Source organism: Plutella xylostella, chromosome 8, assembly GCF_932276165.1.
Source record: "Plutella xylostella chromosome 8, ilPluXylo3.1, whole genome shotgun sequence".
Classification (NCBI taxonomy): Eukaryota; Metazoa; Arthropoda; class Insecta; order Lepidoptera; family Plutellidae; genus Plutella; species Plutella xylostella.
This window is the reverse complement of record NC_063988.1, coordinates 2,812,700-2,835,185: the sequence shown is the minus strand read 5'-3', so window position 1 is coordinate 2,835,185 and position 22,486 is coordinate 2,812,700. Positions and strand designations below refer to the sequence as shown.

Genomic DNA, 22,486 nt, shown 5'->3' with positions numbered 1-22,486 from the left:
CGAGTCGAGTAATCGATTTTTTAAATAAAATGCGCATTGAAAACAAACCACATTATTACTATTGATTACTTTATCATGGCAACATTTCTCAATATTACCAACACTGCCACGTAAAAAAAACATAAAGAAACTCAAGATATTTTCGTTTCGCTTTGCTTTCTTTTTCTTGTAAATTTTTCATAAATTCGGTTTATATTTTAGCGTGCACAAAAAAGGAACTCATATTAGTTTTACTATAAGTTAGGACACTACATCATCAGCAACCATGGCTGATTTCATGGACTCTGAGGCTGAGGAGAGTGGGGTAAGTACATAAGTGGAAATGGTAGAATGACTTTCATTCATAAAATCCCTAATATTTTACTTTTACACGGCTAATAATCCCATTTATTTCATTAGCTGGACTCAGAGGAGGAAGATCAGCCAGCAGAACGTAAAAAGCCTAAGCGTAAAGCCGCCGTGCAGAGTGATGACGAGGAAGAGGATGAAGAAGGTCTGATGTTTGCTTTTTCGCCTTGCTGCTGAGTATCCCCTGCATTTTCACTATCTCACAAGCATTACTATTCAAAATAGTCACCATAGCTTTAAGAACATGCATAAATATACGGAAACAAATCTCTTGATTCTGCATAAAACTTCAACTTAACATCATAACCTAGAAAAATGGTTTGACATACATTTTACCCTTTTTCCTTGTGTTGCAGACGATGAAGACCGTTTGAGAGAAGAGCTAAAGGATCTCATAGATGATGCACCTATAGAGGAGTCGGGCAGTGATGGTGAAGACTCTGATGGCAGTGTCGGGCCAAAGAAGCGGAAAAAGAGTGATGACGAACTGGATGACCGATTGGAAGATGAAGATTATGACCTCATTGAGGAGAATCTTGGTGTTAAAGTTGCTAGGGTATGATACCTTGCCATAGTATCACACACATGTATATGAGTAAAAGGTTGTAAATAAAAAAAAATCATCATCAAAATCAACCCCGTGGCATCAAAAAATGGATTTTTTACTTTTTCGGATTTCATAGGATCAGTTTGATAAATAATAAATAAATAATGTTTATTTCGTTTAAGTTTGATGATTTGGTTTGTCTACAAAAGGCTGCTCTTATTAAAGGACAATCATTTTTCAAGTTGTATTTTTATGAAGAAGGCTGTCCTATATTTTCAATACAAATTTTGATTTATATCAATTGAAAGTGTCTTAGATTGTGATCATTGCTTTCTGTTTTTATCAGAACAAATTCAAGCGTCTGCGCCGGCTGGAGGATGATGACAGTGACAATGACGCAGCAGACGACCCGGACCTCGAGAGAGAGGTCATTGCGGAGAAGCTGTTTGTCGCTGGCTCTGATGATGTAAGTGCATAAGCAAGTATACAAGTTTGGTTGATTGATAATAATCAACCAAACTTGTATGAAGAGATGATGACCATTACATTAAAAAATGCTATGAATTTAGTAATGAATTCCTTTTATCAATAAAAAATATTATTAACCTCAGAGCAACCACATAATTTTGTATTGTGGCTCTTTTTTGATAGATGCCTTTGCCTGTAATCATTGTTGGTTACTAATGTTCAACTACTTATAATATTCAATTATTTGTTATCAGGAAGATGAGAATCGCTCAGAACAACCAGCACCGAGAGAGGTGGAATATGATGATGATAATGAGGAGCTGGAGTCGGACGCTGATGACTTCATTGTTGATGATGATGGCAGACCCATCGCGGAGCGCAAGAAGAAACGCAAGCCCATTTTCACTGATGCGTAAGTTATACCTTTCACTCTTATTCACATTCAGTATTATCAAGTTCTGCTGAATGTTTCTTTAGTCCTTTTTATGCAATGGAATTAATTACTTCCACTGTTACTTTGTCTTGTTGTTAATTAATAACAAAGGATGTAACCATAAACAGCATCATCATCATTGTATGGCATCAAAACCAGTGATTAATCAACATAAGAATTTCCCTAGAATACCAGCATAACATCCAGAAAATAACTTTTAAAATTTTCCCAAACAGTTCCCTACAAGAAGGTCAAGATATATTTGGTGTGGACTTTGATTACGATGAATTTGAGAAGTATGGCGACGAGGATTACGATGATGAAGATGAAGAAGACCTGGACGAGTACCTCAGCGACGACGACGAGGGAGAACCCCGGAAGAGAACCAAGAAAGGCAAACCCAAGAGACCGAGCAAGAAATCCATCTTTGAAATCTATGAACCCAGTGAACTGAAACGGAGCCATTTCACTGACTTGGATAATGAGGTATGTTTTTATGTTACGCAGTGCTATAAATTACCATCCTATTTTAATAGGTAGCTGGAGATCTAAACTATATGCAATGTTAAATTTACCTCTTGATCAATTAGATAACTCAGGAATCTTAGGATGGATTTAGGGCCGGCGCTCACTACCGGCACGGCATGGCATGGCACAGAAGTTTGTGCGGTGGCATTCCGCGGCTTGCTGCGTCATCCCGTGGCATTCAGTGGAATGCCGTGGCAAAGTCATCTAGCATCCATCAGTTTTGCATAAGTTTTAACCTTATTCCAACTAGCTAGCAATCATAATTCCTCCATCTCAAAGTGACGCACAAGCCTCGCGGGATGCAATGGCGCGCCGAGACATCCTGCGGCGGCGGCGTGCCGCGTCATGCTGCAGCAACTTGCGACACGTCGCGGCATCGTGGCATTGAAATAAAGTAACTTGAATTCTAAACTGATTTAAATAAGATTCAATATAACTTCATTACTAATAAAAACCTCTGCCCTGCCATGCCATGCCGTCCCGGCAGTGGGCGCCGACCCTTAGGCAGTTTAACAAAGTCACTGCACTATACCAAGACAGTCTCCTATCAATACTTTTTCCAAATTTGAATTTTCTGTAGTTGAGTTGGGCCTATCATCCATCCCATTCCCTTTACAACTTCCCCCTCTAACCCCCCTCTGCCCACAGATCCGTAAGACAGACGTCCCGGAGCGCATGCAGATTCGCTCCGTGCCCATCACAGCGGTCCCGGAGGGCAGCAGCGAGCTAGAGGACGAGGCCGACTGGATCTACAAGCAGGCCTTCCTCAAGCCGCCCGTCTCCAAGCCCGACTCGCAGGAGGCTAGGGAGCGGTCTAAGAGGTAAGAAAGAGAGATAGAAAGGGTAATCATTCACCACAGTGATAAAAGGTGACCAACCAGCTATATGTTTGTCGCCGACACGCTAAGAAGAGAGTGTGATGCATGAATTTGACCTACCGCTATATAGATGGTTTCACGCATGGGAAAACTTTGTTCTGTACAAAACATAAGACGTGATGCTTATGGATATTCTACGAGAGTTCTATTTCCATCAGTGAACTAAATAGCGGCACTCTTGTTGGTGTAGTTTCCGCCATTAAGCAATGTGCCGCCACAAGCCAGTATCCTCATCTTCTGTCACGATACTTACCACCTTTACCTTATTCTTCAGTGGCTCTACATAACTTTTTAAAGTCATCCTTCAGAACACCAGCTCAAAACAATAGTCATTTAAATTAAAACCCACTCCCCCGTTCCACAGAGGCTCAAGCACGGTGACGAAGATCCGCCAGGCGCTGGACTTCATGCGCAACCAGACGCTGGAGGTGCCGTTCATCGCGTTCTACCGCAAGGAGTACGTGCAGCCCGAGCTCAGCATCAACGACCTGTGGAAGGTCTACAAGTATGACGCTAAGGTGAGAGCTGATAGTGTGTAAGAGAGAGAGAGAGAATGAGGGGCAAAATTGTGATTGTCATTTGATTAATACGTCGTAGATGTGTACGCCTAAGTATTTATTCGAAAAACGGCAATACGGCTCGCTACCTATCACGTGTTGGTTTTGACGTAAGTATAGTTGGAGCATTCTGTCAAAAAGTGCCCCATTTTAGGCCAACCCTGCTGGCAGCCGTATCTGCTACAGAACTTGTTAGCGATAGCGGTAACCGACCGAACTATAACGATAACCACGACTGTAGCAGATACCGCTGCCATCTGAGTAGGTATTGGTTTAGTTGACTGATGATTAATCAATGAACTAAACCAATGCACTAGTTGTAACGTTAAAATGTTTCTCACCCGCCAATCCTACATTTCCCCGCAGTGGTGCCAACTGAAGCAGCGCAAGGAAAACCTCCTCAAGCTGCTGACCAACATGCGCGACTACCAGCTCGACCAGGTCATGCAGAACCCCGACGCGCCGCTCCCAGACAACCTGAGGCTCATCAAGGACGAAGACATTGATAGGTAAGCTTCTTCTTCTTGAGGCTATTGCAGTTTACTGTTGTGTTATAAATACTCCTTTAATCATCTATCATTCGTTAGAATATGTAATCTGAAATTAATATGGTGGAGGTGTAAATACACCTAATCACCAATCAGAGACATATTTTTTTACTCCCATACAGTTAAAATTACGCCATCGGTGTCACTTTGAGCTCAATGTCCATCCATGTAATCTGCAAAATTTAAACCACCATCTCACATATTCCCTCCAGACTAAAGCACGTCCAGACGCCGGAAGAATTACGCGACGTGCACACCCACTTCCTGCTGTACTACTCGCACCAGCTGCCCGACATGCACAAGCTGCAGAGAGAGAAGGAGAAGAAGAAGAAGCTCGAGGAACGCAAGTCAGTATACATGATATTGACTCATGCAGGAAAGGTGCCTGCCTGAGACATTCCGAATCTGTCCAGTTGCTTGCTACGGAGGGCTTTATATACCGTCGGCAGTCAGCGACGGATGGTATTCACACTGGGTATTTCACCATGGTTAAAAACACAAAAACTTGAGACGCGCTCTAGTGTCTCATGTTTGTCAGCGACACGCTATGAAGAAGGTTACCTGTAATCATTCACTGCTATAAATTGCCTCTCCTAAGAAGCGCCACAACATTACTTCCTAGACATTCCTCATTCAGCTACTATCGTCCACCGATGTAAAAACGAAATATTACCTTTATTCTATGATTACTCACCAAAAACTAAAACTTTACCCAATATCAATATGCGTTTGTCTTCAGCGATCCATTCAGTTAATTAATATCCTATATCAGCTTCTTTCCTTTGATCCATTCTTTTCATCACCTCTGTAACCGCCGTCCACTGATATAAAAAATAAATACCAGGAACGCAGCGCGTCTAGAAGCTGAGCGCAACGGCGAAGACATGGAGGAGGCGGCGGCGGCGGTGGAGGCGGCCGAGCCAGTGGATGAGGAACCGGCCACGGAGGTGAAGTACGCCGTGAGGTCCGGCCCGTACGAGCTGTGCAGGAAGACTGGCATCGGTATGTTGATAGATCTTTAGTACTAAAGTTGGTTTTAAAGACCATCAGGTAGGCATCAGTGGCAATAGGAAAAAAAAAACTTTGTAGGGGAACCCGATATGACAAAATATACTTACATATCCTAAATCGTGACATATTTTATAAGGACCAATTCCTATGTTTCGTTCGGCATTCAAAAGTATTGTATCAGTTTCCTAACAACTGTATAAACTATCTTTATACTGTTGTTAGGCCTGAAGGACTGAAAAATGGTTCTTGATAAGTGAATAACACAATTACGGTGCTCCGTGATCCGCAGCTTGGCCTCCACATCCACTATCATTGCTCTCTGGTTCTGGTTTGGAAGGCGATTTTTCGTCAACACATTGTGTATAATAATGTTAATTCCTGTGTCGTTCCGCAGAGCCGCTGGTGCGCAAGTTCGGGCTCACCCCGGAGCAGTTCGCGGAGAACGTGCGCGACAACTACCAGCGGCACGAGGTCGAGCAGGAGGCCGTGCCGCCGCTCGAGGCCGCCGCGCCCTTTGTGAGTATTAATTCTATTGCAAGCTGTGACAAACACCGCTACCGCTAACTTTTGCTGTCACACTCGCTCTCGTGCATGTGAGTCAGTGCGACGCATAACTTTTGTCACGTCTTGCGCTCTGTGCTAGCACTTCAAATTTGTTGTCGGTGACTGAAGGTGTTACTCGAGATGGCTCTATATATATATAGCTGTTCCCGCGCGCTTCGCTTCGCCTTAAAAAGTTTTCCCGTGGGAATTCCGGGATAAAAAGTAGTCTATGTTCTTTCCCAGGGTCTAGACCGTATGTATACCAAATTTCATTTAAATCCGTTCAGTAGTTTTGGCGTGAAAGAGTAACAGACAGACAGACAGACAGACAGACAGACACAGTTACTTTCGCATTTATAATATTAGTTAGGATTAGTTAGGATAGTTAGGATGATACTCGTAAGAGAGCATCCGGGCCACGTCCCTGCCACAACAGACTAATGGCGGCCGAGCCGCATGGCACACACCAATAGTCTTGCCCGGTATCTAGTGCCAGCAAATAATATGAAGTTTCAACACACCACAATAACACCTGCTTCCCCTACCAGGCTGGCGCCACGGGCTCGGCGCGCGAGGTGCTTCGCCGCGCAACCTACATGTGCGGCGTGCAGCTGGCGCGCGACCCCATGTTGCGCGGCGTGTTACGCGACGCGTTGCGCGACCGGGCAACGATCACGGTACGCGCTACGGCGCGCGGGTTGAAAGAGATCGATGAGAATCATCCGTGTTACAGGTTAGTAACTATATTTGATTTCTCGGCGAATTGTGGTTATAAATTGATTTGTTATCTCCTAGGATCACACGTAATCTATGAAAAGGTATAAGATGTATGTGACGGATGAGTGTATTAATCAGAGGCTACTGCCATCTACGCCTAAATCTACACCTCAAATAGCTGATCTTTAAGAGGAGGCTGCTGTGGTCAAAAATCATCTAGGAAGACCTCTTGGTATTATCGTTTTTCGACATAACATTGCTGCTAGTCAACGAACCCACTAATTTCCAAAAGTCATAGAACTAAAGTCATCGTAAAGTTCTACTACCGACCACACCATTCATTAACACAAACAAACCCTTACCCCCTTATTATTCATAGAAAAGTTATAGGACATTTTAGCTATTTAAGTGCCCCTCTCTGGACATAGCGGGTGCTAGGGCTGCATCGACTGTCACTATCAATTTAAACCAAACCCCCAATTCCAGCATGAAATACCTGAAGAAGAAGCCGGTGCGCGACCTCACAGGGGATCAGTTCCTGAAGCTGCACATGGCGGCTGAAGACAAGCTGCTGGAGGTGACCGTCAGCGAGGTCATCGAGGGGAACACCTCGCCGAACTATCTTGATGAACTGAAGCAGCTGTATCAGAAGGTACGGGCTGATTGTCTTAGTCATCTGATGGGGGTATGGAAGGGTCTCCATGTCCAGCGCACACCGAGCAGTTAGCGACTAAAAACTATCTGGGTAAGCCAGTTTCACCTTACTCTATTAGATCATAACTATGTTGACTTTTGACACATCTGTCAAGAATTTTATATGGAGATGACGTGTAATTCATGACGTTCGTTACAATGTAACATGGGTGTTAATGGTCTAACAGACTATGGTGAAACTAGGCATAATCCTTTCACCGCTCGTTGTTGTCCACGAACACTTTTCCCCAGTTGTTTCCATAGAGAATGTTGCTTAGTATGTTAGTAGTAACTCAAGTTTTTCTAGTTCGTAACTATAGACGAAACATTCGCCATGTATTCTATATACTTATTTTAAATGCGGTAAATAACGTGCTAATATTATTCATCTTCACACACACAGGATGAATTCGCAGCGACAGTGGAAGCGTGGAACGAGCTGCGTTCAGAGGCCGTCACTATCGCTCTCACCAAGATAGTGATGCCGGAGCTAAGGCGAGAACTAAACGCCGTCTTGCTACAGGAATCTAAGGAATATGTGCTCAAGTAAGTTGATTTTCTACTGTTACCATCATAAATTATCATTATGAACATTAGAATCACCATCATCATCAGCCCGTAGTCTCTGCTGGACATAGGTCTCTCCCAAGGTGTGCCATAACACTTTCTCCTTGGCCCTACTTACCCAAGGCCAGGCCCCCAGTTTTCAGCAGACTTACTATTCCTGATCACGGCAGCTGTTAAAGTAGGGCAGGGGGTGCGAAGAATCCTTTGCTATGAATAGCATATTTAAGTAATAATATGTTTCCAGTTATTATACACGGATCTTGAGAGAGGAAGGTAAAATGGTGTAATTAGAATTAGATGTGGATGACCAGGTTTATCGGAAGTCCTTAGAAGCCCTTAGAAGCATCTAGTCTACTATCAGGAGCACTACCAACTGTCCAGAGCTGGTGTAGGATTGTTCTTCAAGAAAACCTTTGTTAACAATGTAGTAGTGGCCGATCCACCCGTGTGTCGTGTGATGTCGACAGATGTCATAATAAATAAAAATGTCACTTAACAAAAACATATAGGTAGATGGCGTTACTCGTAGGCCAAAGCCAACCAAATATGATGCAGACTGTTTGCTGAACAGTGAAGACTATTATTCTAAACAGTTGAATATTATTTTGTGGTCGTAATCCTCCAATCTGACATAAACTAGAAACACTATTGTGGCTGTCATGGCGCCCCTTTGTAGCCTATGGCCAGCAGTAAACAATTTTATTGCATGATTATGATGATTTAATTTTTTGCTACAAAATCTAAACCTGTAGTACAGGTTTAATCGTAAAGCGTAAACATTGGCTATACAATGAATCAATAGAATATAAAATGGCAGTGAGTCGGTCACATCTGCTCAAGAACTGATGAACTGCGGCAGAGTTAGACGTGGGACGCCCTCCTGCCCGCCAAACAGACAGCTTTAGCACGTGGTCTGTAGTGACAAGATGAGCATTTTTCTACTAAGTCACCGTTCTGATAAGACATTGCAATGACATACGTACTTTGATGCTGCCCAATATTCATCCTAATGTATTTGTATTTTTAGATGTTGTCGCCGCAAACTGTACGACTGGTTGAAGGTGGCTCCGTACGAGTCCAGAATCGACGATGATGAAGAATGGGACGCTTCCAATGGTTAGTTGATATTTATGATAAACATCATCTACATCAGTAACAGAATTATTCTGATTTGATAAAAATATGGACATTTTAACTTTATTCAAAACAACTCCCACAGGCCCCAAAATAGAACCTATTGAATCCCTGCCATACCTACGTGTGATTTAATTAATTGTCTCTACTCTTATAACAGCAGGTCAGCTACACTTTACGCTCAAAATATACTACCAATACGCTCTAAGGGCCGTCCATCTCAATAGCAAAATAGGTACACATGGAATAATAAACCCGTAGTAATGACACAAAGTTGTATTTATTAAAATGTGATGAAAACCCGTTCTCCTCAGGACTGCGAGTGCTATCAATAGCCTATGTCCCGGACCGCCAGCACTCGGCCTTCGCCTGCCTCATAGCGGCGGGGGGCGAGGTGGTGGACCACCTGAGACTGCCGCACCTGCTGTACCGACGCAACTCTAGCGATCACATGGAGAGGATAAACAAGGAGGCCGACATGACTGCTCTGAGAAGGTTCGTAGGGAATGAGTCTGTTTTATCGACGCATTGAGACTCTCGGACCTGCTTTACCGACGCAACTCTAGCGATCACATGGAGCGTATCAACAAGGAGGCCGACATGACCGCGCTGAGGAGGTTAGTGGATGTCTGCTTGATCAACGCAATATAGGTACTTAGTGGTTCTGTATGCCGCACCTCCTTTATCGACGCAACGCTAGCAATCACGTGGAGCGGATCAACAAGGAGGCCGACATGACCGCGCTGAGGAGGTTAGTAGGAAACATAGACGTAGTTTACAGTAGGGAATGAATCTGTTTTATCCACGCAGTATAGTCGTATTGAGAATCTCGGACCTGCTTTACCGACGCAACGCTAGCGATCACATGGAGCGGATAAACAAGGAGGCCGATATGACCGCGCTGAGGAGGTTAGTGCGGAATGTGTCTGTTTTATCGACGCAGTGAGAGTTAAGACTCTCGGACCTGCTTTACCGACGCAACTCTAGCGACCACATGGAGAGGATAAACAAGGAGGCTGACATGACCGCGCTGAGGAGGTTAGTGGAAGTCTGTTTTATCGACGCAGTATAGCCTTGAGACTGTTGCACCTGCTATACCGACGCAACTCTAGTGATCACATGGAGCGCATCAACAAGGAGACCGACATGACCGCTCTGAGGAGGTTAGTGAAGAATGAGTCTGTTTTATCGACGCAGTATAGTCGCCTTGAGAGTCTCGGACCTGCTTTACCGACGCAACTCTAGCGATCACATGGAGCGGATCAACAAGGAGGCTGAGATGACTACTCTGAAGTGGTTAGTGGAAGTAGTGTTGTGTGGTAGTCTGCTTTATCGACGCAACACAAACCGGCATGAGATTGTCGCACCTGTTGTACCGACGCAACGCTTCCTCATGAAGCCCGACATGACTGCTCTGATGTGGTTAGTGTGAAATGAGTCTGCTATGCCGCATTGACTCCTAAAGTAGCGCCTCTAGTGGAAACCACTGTCAAACTTTTGAAATGCAGATGATAAATGATATTTTACATCAACCCCGTGTACCCAGTATACAATACACACCTTTCTCACCCCTCAGATTCATCCTCCGCAAGAAGCCGCACGTGATAGTGATCGGCGGCGAGTCGCGCGCGGCGCTGCTCGTGAAGGCGGACGCGGCGGACTGCGTGCAGCGCCTGATCGAGGACGAACAGTTCCCGCCCATCCCGATAGAGATAGCCGACAACCACGTCAGCAGCATGTACAGCAACAGCCATCGGGGACGGGTGAGTGTGTGTAGTTGCTAGTGTTGGAGGTGAGGAGTAGCTATTGTAGGTTAAGAGCGAGGGTTTTCATTGACGACACAAAACAGAGTTTATATTTAGTAGTATTGGAGGTGAGAAGTACCTATCGCAGGTTGAGGGCGAGAGATTTCGTTGAAGATACGTTCCAGAGAAGTTATTGATCTAAATTTATTTTCCTGGATGGGAATACAATACCATATAACTTTATAGAAAAATACAACATAATTTACTTTACAAAGCAAGAGTACGCACAATAGGCGAATACTTAATACGCATCAGTGTTCCAAATCATTTTAGTTACCGCCAGAATTTTAACTGGTACATTTTCTAAGCCCTTATCATTAAATTAAATTTATTAATCACAATTCGGTCTCTACTACATAACGCTGTAGCAATGATTTCCGCTTCACAGGTGGACTTCAGAGAGTACCCAGACATACTGCGTCAAGCGATCTGTCAGGGGCGCCTCTTGCAAGACCCCCTCATGGAGATCTCCCAACTGTGTGGCCCTGACGAAGAGATACTGTGTCTGCGATACCACCCCTTACAAGACCAGATAGCCAAAGAGGACCTTTTAGAAGGAATCGAGCTGGAATTCATCAACAGAGTCAACGAAGTGGGAGTTGATGTCAACGAAGCAGTATTGACTGGTCGAGGCACGGAGTTACTGCAGTTCGTATGCGGTCTCGGCCCGAGAAAGGCACAAGCGCTGATAAAACTGTTCAAGCAGACCAATCAGAAGCTAGAGAACCGAACGCAGCTGGTCACAGTCTGCCACATGGGGCCGAAAGTGTTCATCAATTGTTCAGGGTTCATAAAGATAGACACGAATAGTTTAGGTGACAGTACGGAAGCTTACATTGAGGTTCTGGATGGGTCCCGAGTGCATCCGGAGACGTACGAATGGGCCCGCAAGATGGCGGTGGACGCGCTGGAATACGAAGACGAAGACGCCAACCCAGCCGGAGCACTAGAGGAGATCCTAGAAGCACCAGAAAGACTGAAAGACCTGGATCTCGACGCGTTCGCTGAAGAATTAGAGCGGCAAGGCTTCGGCAACAAGAGCATAACATTGTACGACATCCGTGCGGAGTTGAACTCTAGGTATAAAGACTTGAGAGTCCCATATCGGTCGCCGACGCCCGAGGAACTATTCGACATGTTGACTAAGGAGACGCCTGATACATTATACGTTGGCAAGATGGTTCTGGCGACGGTGATCGGGATCTCTCACAGGAAGCCGCAGAGGGAGATGCTGGACCAGGCTAACCCCGTGAGGAATGATGAGACTGGCCTGTGGGAGTGCCCCTTCTGTCATAAGAATGACTTTCCGGAGCTGTCTGAGGTGAGGATGACTAATTTAATTATAATTGAATTATTCATTTAATTCTGAAAAAGAGCGTGTTACATTTTGAAGTTTTATCCGTATACCATAGCGATATCTGTTAACAGACGAACGTTATACATATTTTTATGTTTCACATCTATTATAGCTAGTTTTAGGTGGTAACATTGTCCACATATCATAATAGACCTGTTTTGCATTACAACAAAACAGATATTATGTGTATGAAGAAACACACAGCGTTGAGTGAAGAAGCAATTATTTGATTTCTTAGTATAAATAGGAAAAAATGGGTTTTTACATACCAATCTGCTGTATTTTCCTCTCTTTCACTTTAGCCAGTGGACAGTGCAGTCTCGAATCTGGATTCTACTCTGTGACGCGCTGTCAAATTTCTGACATAGTAGTCTTCAAAACTCACCTGCAAGCCGTTGCTGCAACGCTGTGTGTTTCTTCATACACATAATATCTGTTTTGTTGTAATGCAAAACAGGTCTATTATGTGTTCTTTCGAAACACACAGCGTTGAGTGAAGACTTGTTTGTTATCTGCTGGTGAAAGAGATTAGAAAATCTAAACGCTATGTGATCTCCTTTTTAGGTAAAATATACCTAAAATATAATAAAGATTCCTGTTAGACAACATCATAGTTGTAAAGGAAACATACTTAAAATGCACCTTCATCATAAAGGTACTTGCACCTAAAAGAAAGAAAATTAATTAAAAACAAAATTTATAAGTACATAGGTACTCTAGTTAATGATCAATAGGTGTGTATTCACTACATACCTAGTGTGATACACAACATGTCACATACTTACCTACACTTATGATCTGTAAGTATGTTGCTAATGGGATCATAAATCATACCATTATTAATTTAAGTAAGTAAGTATAACATAAATAAGCCAATTTCTTATCAAATTAAAGTTAGCACTAGTAAAGGACCAATCCAGGTGTGAGGAATACCTAATAGCATAGAAACAGACAATAGAAAATATAAAATTTTACATCCTTTATATAAGTACCTATCAATTTGTATTACATAGGCCCTCTAGGTAATACATAACCATAGGTAATTTGTACCTATTAGGTAGTCATACATATTATTAGGTAGTATTCCTTTTTAGTTGAAGTAAAATTGAACTTTATAAACCACAGAAATATGGATTTTATTAGACTTATGTCACTGCACCACCCTTGCTTGGTAGTTGAATAGCCGACTGCAATAGGATTACATGACAGCTGTCTATGTGTACACTATCATAATTTTCCTTTTGAGATATACATGGGTGATGACTAGTCTCTAGGTACACGGAAAAATTTATAGATGTACCAATTTCAATCAAACATGACTAATTTTACCAAGATTTTACAGGACCAACAGTCTTTAAAAAGTCAAGCCTGCATGTAGGTAGCAACCTACTTAAGTAAAGGGCCAGTTAGAATAGAAACAGCTTTTGTACAGCTATTAGGCTTACACCCTTCTCTCAGGTTGAAATATAAAGTTTCAGAACCGCACATCATCTCTATCTATACTTGATAAACAATTTACTACTGCAATATAATCCACCATAAATGCAAGTAAACACTTTAAAGGGACTATTCAATAGCCCAACCAATATCGATAATTGGATAGGTATTTTCACAGCCATCAGTCATAGGCTCCACATGATGTAGGTATATGGTATACATATAAAAATCAATATAATATAGGTACCTTACCAGATAGATCCTTAGAAAGGCTCATAAAGGCCAAATGTTAACACAACTTGGTGAACAAAAGTCCAGGACAATAATAGGCACTTAGACTTGTAGCTATCTCATGTTTGTACTCTCCAGAGACTACAAACTTGTGCAATGTGGGTAATAGAAAGCTACCTGGGCAAAATCATTTGACAACCACCTGCCATGTGGGTACACTAGATGAGGAGTACTCAAATCCGGGCTCAAACAATATCAGCCAACATAGTGGTAATATATGTGCTGTGGCATACACCTTGTATAGGTGATATTAATGCCAATGTCTACTGAATAAACATTCATTCTTAAGTCAACTTTACTGTTGTAATCACTGAGCTCTTCTTTATGGCAACCCTGTGTTAGCTATTAAGACCAAATTAAATTCAGAAAAAATATGTATTGTATGCAATATTAAGTATAGGCACAATACAAGAGCTCACCTTTAAGATAGAAGATATGAGATCTCAGGATATGTCTTTCAAGAAAAGATCCCTGAAAAAGTAAGCAAGTTACAACACAATATATTAGATTGAAAATGTGTAACTCTAGCTGCCAAGGCGCACACGCTTCAACATCAACCCATCACGTCCCTACTGCTGGGGAACGGGTCTCCTTCCAATGAAGGAAGGGCTTGGGCCTAGAAAGCTGCTTCATCAGCTTTCATTATGTTTGGCCACTGCATATCAATAATCAAATGTCCCAATAGCACATGGCCTCCGCGGCAACAATCTTGTCATTATGGGTTTAGCCAGAAACCGTTAAGTGGTGTTATTTGTAAAAATAAATAGGGATGTGATGGTGGTCCCATGCTATCCCCACTGGAAAGGGAGGATCTCCCAACCTATTTGGGCTGTGCTTTGTTCTGGCGGGCAGCTGCTTTGGTAAACAGGAGAAAAAATTGGCAATTCACCTTTTTATGAGTGGATTATGCCTATTATCAGTTTTAAACTGTAAGACTTATGGATGCAATAAATGATTGAGTATTAAGTATTGAAACTCCCATAAATTCTTGCTTAAAAACCCCAAATAGCTACAAAGTCAAGGGTATGACATGAACAACTTTGAAAAAGTTATAATCATGAAAAAATATTACAGATAGAAAGTAAATAGTTAATTATCTTTATGTAATAATAAAATAAGTACAGTTAAGTTCACCAGAGCCCATGGCTTTTCGACTGGTTAAAAGCTATACAAATGGTTGTTAAACATCATAATATTTGCATATATAATTGCAAAAACTTGGTGGCAATGCATTTTAGTTTACCAGAGCCCATGGCTTTTCGACTGGTTAAATGCTATATAAAGCGGTTGTGAACCATCATAAACTTCACATATATAGGTATCCCATGAACAATGTGTGTGAATAATTGCAGATACCATATAAGATTTTACCTCTCCGCGAGGAAGGTTCCAGCAATTATGCAAATATAATATAATACATTTTACTTCACCAGTGCCATAAACAGCATTTCGACTGGTCAATGTATTACAATGAACTTATAAGTTCAAACCTTCATAAACTTTGCATAAAATCCCCAATAATTAGGTACTTGAAGATGGGTCCGACACCACCAATGTGTGTGTCATCAATAATATTGCAGTTAGTAACTGCTACATTTAACTTTCCGAAAGTTTAATGAAATTATGCAAAGTTAAAATACATTATGAGATGATCCATGAGTTCATCATAGCCAGTGCCTATCAGCATTTAGACTGGCAATGTATTTTGTTGCTCTGTCCATTACACCCGCATGTAAAAGGACATAATATATATACCTAGGTAATAGGTAAATAGGAATAAAAAGGCCACGAGCCAGTTTAAATCCTGTGGGTGAGCAAAAAACAACATATTTATATGTATACATACATGTTGTAAGAAGTTATTATGGTTAATAACTAAGTCAGTATGGTAAATAGGGGCCCCGAGCCAGTTTTAAATGCTATGTGAGCATAAAACAACATGTATACATATAAGTTGTAAGAAGGTATTATGGTAAAAAACCTATAAGACAACAAAAGTTGTAAATATAGGGATAAATATTAGCCAAGAGATTTTATAAATTATAATCTCATCAACCCATCCGCTAGGTCAAACTATGCTACTGGCTTAAGCCATTGGTTGCAAGTCAATATTGTCAACCACAGCACTGCATGTCATATTTAATTTATTTTAAGATGACAGTCTCAATAGTGAAACTGCTAATATAAGTGTAAAGTTCTCTGTATAATATACACACGACTGCAAATCCCCGAAGGGGTAGTCAGAGGTGACCCACATAAGGGCATAAATAGTGACTTATTTTCATTGTGTCACCCATCATAAACACTTTGTAAATAAATAATGTAGTCAACAAATTACAAATATTTTGCGACAACACATCTATGCATGCAGCAATCAAAAGGTTGGTATATTATGTAGATAGGTAGTTTAGGTAGGTACATCTTAACTAATTAATACCAGATGTGAAAATATTTTCAAACTTGTGAAACCAAGAATCAATACCATGTTTAGAATTGAAACATTTAAATTCAAAGTAAGCAGTGTAAAGGTTATAAACCCAACAACCAAAGGTCTAACAAGCATCTGTAGCCCATCTAAGAGGCTTCCTAATGCTAGATAACATGGCATTAAATGAATAGGAACAAACTTAAATGTTCTCATATAAGTAAGCATTCTCTTATGAGAATTTTTTGCTTTACCAAATGGAGTTAAACTATGTAAATACAGTATGTAACAACGTAAATACTATTTGAATAAAGAAACACCATTGAACAGAGCTGGTTTCTGGTTTAAAGGTATAAGCACAAAGATAAAATATCATTTGTAAATTGCAATGTTTTGTACCAAAAAGATTCATGCGTGAAATAGTTTTCTGACTTACTCAGTTCAGACTTCGAGGGTAGGTATGAATCCAATTGCTGGAGAGCATATTTCACACTATCACAGAGATTTATCATAATATCTTCATGTAATCTTGTGATCTTCTCGGTTTTCTGAAAAAAATATTAATACCGCGGGCGAAGCGTCGGTAGCGGCGCGAAATTATTTTTTTTGTACATTGACGAAAAGTACGATGTCTCATACAGAGTTTTTTATACATTAAGTGAATTAACACTGTTATTGATTGTTTTATTCCACAAACACGAATATTATCATGGATTATTAGTAAAAAATCCATTTTCAAAAATATATAAACGCGTTTGATTCAAGAAATCAAAAAGCTATGTCAGAAATTTGACAGCGCGTCACAGAGTAGAATCCAGATTCGAGACTGCACTGTCCACTGGCTAAAGTGAAAGAGAGGAAAATACAGCAGATTGGTATGTAAAAACCCATTTTTTCCTATTTATACTAAGAAATCAAATAATTGCTTCTTCACTCAACGCTGTGTGTTTCGAAAGAACACATAATATTAAATCCCCGTTGATAATCTGTTATCGTCATTGTGATGAATGAAGAAAAATAGTAGGTCATCAAATAAATAGTTTCGAAGATTTGTCATATAAAAAGCAACCTCCTAAATATTTTAATACTTATAGGTATGGCAACACTTCGACCAAGGCGCCTGCCCGGGGCAATCAACAGGCGTGCGTGTCCGCTTAGACAACGACCTCAACGGACACATCCACATCAAGAACTTATCCGACCGCCACGTGACCGACCCCACGCAGCGAGTGCGAGTGGGACAGACGATCCACTGTCGCGTCTTGAAGATTGATGTTGAACGGTTCTCGGTGGACTGCTCGAGTAAAACGTCGGATCTGTTAGACACGAATAAGGAGTTTAGGTGGGTTTAAAACAATATGTTTGTATTGGGCTGATTATTATGGAAATTGTAGTTACTTTTGCGGTTTGGAGTCTACAGTCTCCTAGACTGGAGTATTAACTGTACTTTTTATATACGTCTGGGGCACCATGGACAGTAATAAACTGACCTAACTGGCTAAATATTCTTTCAAATAGGCGACAAACTTCAGTTCAAGCGTGTCACTGACATGCTATGCACAAGTTACAGTTAGATCAACTTTTTTTAATATACATATATCAGTCAGACGATTCGTCAGGGAAATATTACAATGCCTATTTCTTATGTACTTAACTCAAACAACACAGAAAATTACCGTGTAACAATCGATTATGCATATTTTTACGCCGAATTACGTCCATTGAAATTTTTACAAAACACAACAACAACAATATTTACCCCTACCATATTACCATTATTAACATATTATAACCCACAAAAAAAAACCTCCACAGGCCGTCCAAAGACCCGTACTACGACCAAGAGGCAGAAGACAAGGACTTACGCAAAGACAAGGAACAGAAGCAAGTGAAGGAGCGAGCTCAGTACGTGAAGCGAGTGATCGTGCACCCCGCCTTCCATAACATATCGTTTGCGGAGGCGGAGAAGTTAATGGATAATATGGCGCAAGGAGAGGTCATTGTGCGCCCGAGTAGCAAGGTGAGTTGAGATTGGTTGTTGCACTCGGAATTAAGATATGTTTATGAAGTAGTTGTCTTTGAATTTAATTTATTATTACTATAAATAGGACTCAAACATAATATAAGCAGTACACGTTTTTTGACGTGGTTGGGGCCCGGCTATGTCATTGTATGTCGAAGAAACGATGACAAATCGCGTAAACTAATTCTCTAGTACCTAGGTACAAACCTCGAAGAGAGTAGGGTGTCATGAGACCCTCTGAACAGACAAGACAAGCTGCTCATGGTTTGATAAGGAAGACCGAAGCCATCGTGTTGTGACTTTCGTTGGGAGAGACTTAAGATAGGTTGTGTCCAGATGTTAATGTTTTTTTAAATTATTATTTATAAATTCCTCATAATGCATTACTTATAATTTGTGACAGGGCTCGGACCACCTGACGGTGACGTGGAAGGTGGCGGAGGGCATCTACCAGCACATCGACGTGCGGGAGGAGGGCAAGGAAAACGCATTCTCATTAGGTAACATACCACAACTTATCACTATTCTATTTTATATTGTACTAGCTGTTCCCGCGCGCTTCGCTTCGCCTTAAAAAGTTTTCCCGTGGGAATTCCGGGATAAAAAGTAGTCTATGTTCTTTCCCAGGGTCTAGACCGTATGTATACCAAATTTCACTCAAATCCGTTCTGTAGTTTTGGCGTGAAAGAGTAACAGACAGACAGACACAGTTACTTTCGCTTTTATAATATTAGTTAGGATGAAGTTCGGTGGTTCTAATTGGTCTCCCTTCCCCAGGTAAAAGTCTCTGGATCGGAGGGTCGGAGTTCGAGGACCTGGACGAGATCATCGCGCGCCACGTGACGCCCATGGCGGGGCTGGCGCGCGACCTCGTGTCCTTCAAGTACTACAAGCCGCTCGGGGGCATCCGCGACAAGGCAGAAGAGATACTCAAAGAGGATAAGGCGAAGAACCCCAATAAGATACATTATATCATATCTGCGGCGAAGAATTATCCAGGGCGTTTTCTACTGTCGTATCTGCCGAGCTCCCGCTGCCGCCACGAGTACGTGTCGGTGACGCCGGACGGCTACAAGTTCCGGCAGCGCATGTTCGACTCGCTCGGCGCGCTGCTCAAGTGGTTCAAGGAGCACTTCCGCGAGCCGCCGCCCAGCAACACGCCGCAGCAGCGCACGCCGGCGCGCACGCCGCACGGCGCCGCCTCCGCCATGTACCACACGCCCGCCTTCCACACGCCCGCGCACACGCCCGGCCCCGCCTACGTCAACACGCCCTACACGCCCTCCGCGCAGACGCCCTACATGACGCCGTTTGCTGCCACGCCGCGCCAGCCAGACTTCTTAACCCCAGCCGTGCCGCGCCACAAGCCCACGCCCGCCGCGCAGCTGCCGGTCTACTCCGAGCCGTCCGACTGGCAGAAGGCGGCCGAGGACTGGGTGCGGCACCGCGGAGTGGGCCACCCGCGCGACTCGCCCGCCACCCCGCGCGCCTCCCAGCGCACGCCGCGCTCCACGCCGCGCCACGACCACCGCACGCCGCGCGCCTCGCCCCGCGCCTCCCCGCGCCCGCCCCGCGCGCCCTCCGCCCGCTCCACGCCCCACACCCCGCACACCAACACCTCCCCGCGCTCCATGTCCATGGGCGACTCCACGCCGCTCTACGATGAGAATTAGACTGAACACGAGAGTTGTATTTTTATTTTTGTATCCGGCTGCGATGGCTGGCGCGATCAGACATCGATAGGTAATTCAATCTCTAGGTTACGCTAAGTTAAGTGAAAGGTTTCAATGGTAACGTGGTAAGCTTATAAGCTTTTAAGGTATTCATTCAGTGACCCAAATGCTTATGTACACCGACAATTCCGATTAGATAGTATAATATGACTAAAACTGAATTCTGTAGTCTGGAATGACTATTTCAAGATTATGTATGTGCTAGTTTATATATTTATTCATTAGTTTTGTTGGTACATGTACACAGTATAGGTATATGTATACCCTGTTACACAGATATGCTTACCAATCAGTTGGTATTGTAATATGTACATTCTTTTATTTGTGAATTGTTATGAGATATCCGTTGCCTTTGATAATGGTTAGTGATATTAGCAAAGATGTCTAAATTACTATATAATTATCAATTACTCACAACCATTCACTCAAATGTATTCTAATCTAATAAAATTATGACAAATATGCTATTTTTTTTAATGAAAAACCTTTAGAAAAGCAATCGTAGTTGGTTAGGAGAAAAAAAACATAACCTTTGTAATGGTTAGGTGGTCGTGACCTCCTTGTTTTTTGACCGACCAAACCTGTTTTTAATATAATTCGTTATCTTGAATGATCACAGCACTTCATGCAAATTACTTGTGTTCATTAGCTTAGGACGTACCAACGCACGGCCAACCATCCCAACACAAAGAATCATGCAAATTTACTAATTAAGGTTTGGATAAGTACCATAATGTATACAAAAATACACGACTGAATAATCGCTTTTGTTTCTACGATACGACTAATGCTAACAGCTGTTTAATAATGTAAACAATGATAGAGTAGTTTCTCATGCTTTAGTTACGGGAATAACTAAAATCTGGCATGACTACATTTGCATGGTTCCGTACCTGTAACTAATAACCCTATATAATATTGAATGTCAATGCACTGTGTACAAGCAATAATGTACTACGGTAGGTACCTACTGCAAACATGAAGTATGAAACAGTAAACAATATCTGCCAACTGTAAAGTATTTGAATGTAATTATAGATAAATCACATAGTTAAAACAATTTAAATTACCTACGCATACATACTTTTAAAATACATTACTGGTAATCTTGTTCGACGGAACTCTTGTTTTTAAACAATCCGTACTTTAGCTATGTACTTACCTATTGTACCTACTAGCGTACCTCTACTACACACGGAAGAGCAAGGTGTACCTACTTTAGGTAGGTAGGTACTAGAGCATAATAGGTAGGTAATTTAGTTTTTATTCGTTATAGTTATCACGTTTTCGTGCCAGCACGTGTATCGCACATCACTAGAGTAGATAGTAGGAAGACGCGAGAGGATGAACGCCACTTATTCACTTGTATCTTGTATGTGATGTGAATCTTGTGATCGTCACCGAGGCACCGAGAGGCTAGCGTCACAGCTCACAGCTGCTTGAATGTTGAGCGAGTGATGTTCGGTTGTTGGCTGTAAAAGACCCGGCGCAGCGCAGCGCACTGGCTGCGACGAGCGTATAAAAAAAATATTAACAAATAGGCGGGAAGCGACGAAGTGAAAATAAAAAAAGAAACAATTATTATAACTTTATTTTTGATGAGTGATTAGGATTTATTCCGATTTATTAAGTGTTTGGTGGGAATTTAAGTTGGATCTCCACGGTAAGAAGGTAAAATAACTTTATATTTATTAATCCTAACATTTTTTAATAAATAACTTGGGTTTCATCCATCAATCCTACATTATTAAAAATGCACCGATCGATGTAGCTGAAGAATTTAAGAATACTTATCTACAAGATCCCTACCATGACCAGTATTAGGTACTTTGTTACCTAAAATAAAGTTTTGCGCCGAGATGCCCGTTGATCGAAGTACTTACTAATGCAAAATGTATTGTACTTGCTCCTTTGGCTCCTAATATAAATAACATGTTTAGGTATACCTTATAGCGGTGCATGAAAAGTGGCTGAAACTGAAATAATACATGTTCCGTTGTGTAAGTATTATGTTACGCTTATAGGCAGGATTAGATTTTCGCACTCTTATTATCTCCCTTTTACATACTTACTGACTAAATAGCCAGGGATATCCCTAAAAGCAGGTTTCTCACTTTGTATAAAAACTCATTTGTTATGCTTTAAACTGGTTTTGGTGTACGAATTTTGTACCGGTTTTCCTTGCACTTGAACGAGCGAACGCTCTGCGACTGCGACTCATCGTTTTCATGACCTTTACGAGAAAAATGAGAGTCGGCAGGAAAATTATTATAAAAATAAAATAATAAATATTCTGTGTGTTAATGATATGTAGATTTCCTTCCTGTAATCCTTCTATAAGGATATTAAGGATTCCTACGTGCTTTGTAGGTGTTGCCATCCGATTTCGATGCGATTATAGTTAGGTAGTTACGTACTTTTTTTCTGTCATTGGGAATCGTTC

At 41.8% G+C, this 22,486-nt stretch overlaps 1 protein-coding gene across 1 annotated transcript; it reads left to right on the top strand.

Moving 5' to 3' along the window:
• The first annotated feature begins 85 nt into the window (after window positions 1-85).
• LOC105397878 (transcription elongation factor SPT6) lies at window positions 86-20,503 on the top strand. Its single transcript, XM_048622356.1, has 23 exons — window positions 86-304; window positions 400-493; window positions 705-904; window positions 1,242-1,361; window positions 1,618-1,775; window positions 2,033-2,282; window positions 2,973-3,145; window positions 3,567-3,720; window positions 4,126-4,268; window positions 4,520-4,654; window positions 5,152-5,309; window positions 5,713-5,834; window positions 6,410-6,594; window positions 7,065-7,230; window positions 7,675-7,817; window positions 8,866-8,954; window positions 9,287-9,467; window positions 10,549-10,735; window positions 11,166-12,098; window positions 17,382-17,629; window positions 18,103-18,307; window positions 18,714-18,810; window positions 19,088-20,503. Exons 1-23 carry the CDS (start codon window positions 266-268, stop codon window positions 19,981-19,983), a joined length of 5,076 nt encoding a protein of 1,691 aa, XP_048478313.1. The 5' UTR covers window positions 86-265; the 3' UTR covers window positions 19,984-20,503.
• Window positions 20,504-22,486: the final 1,983 nt, after the last annotated feature.

Bases quoted from the DNA above. Each gene is read 5' to 3' on its own strand.
- LOC105397878 (XM_048622356.1), top strand. From the start codon at position 266: ATGGCTGATTTCATGGACTCTGAGGCTGAGGAGAGTGGG. The intron at 3,721-4,125 runs GTGAGAGCTGAT...ATTTCCCCGCAG, and splicing joins TCTACAAGTATGACGCTAAG to TGGTGCCAACTGAAGCAGCG. The intron at 6,595-7,064 runs GTTAGTAACTAT...CCCCAATTCCAG, and splicing joins GAGAATCATCCGTGTTACAG to CATGAAATACCTGAAGAAGA.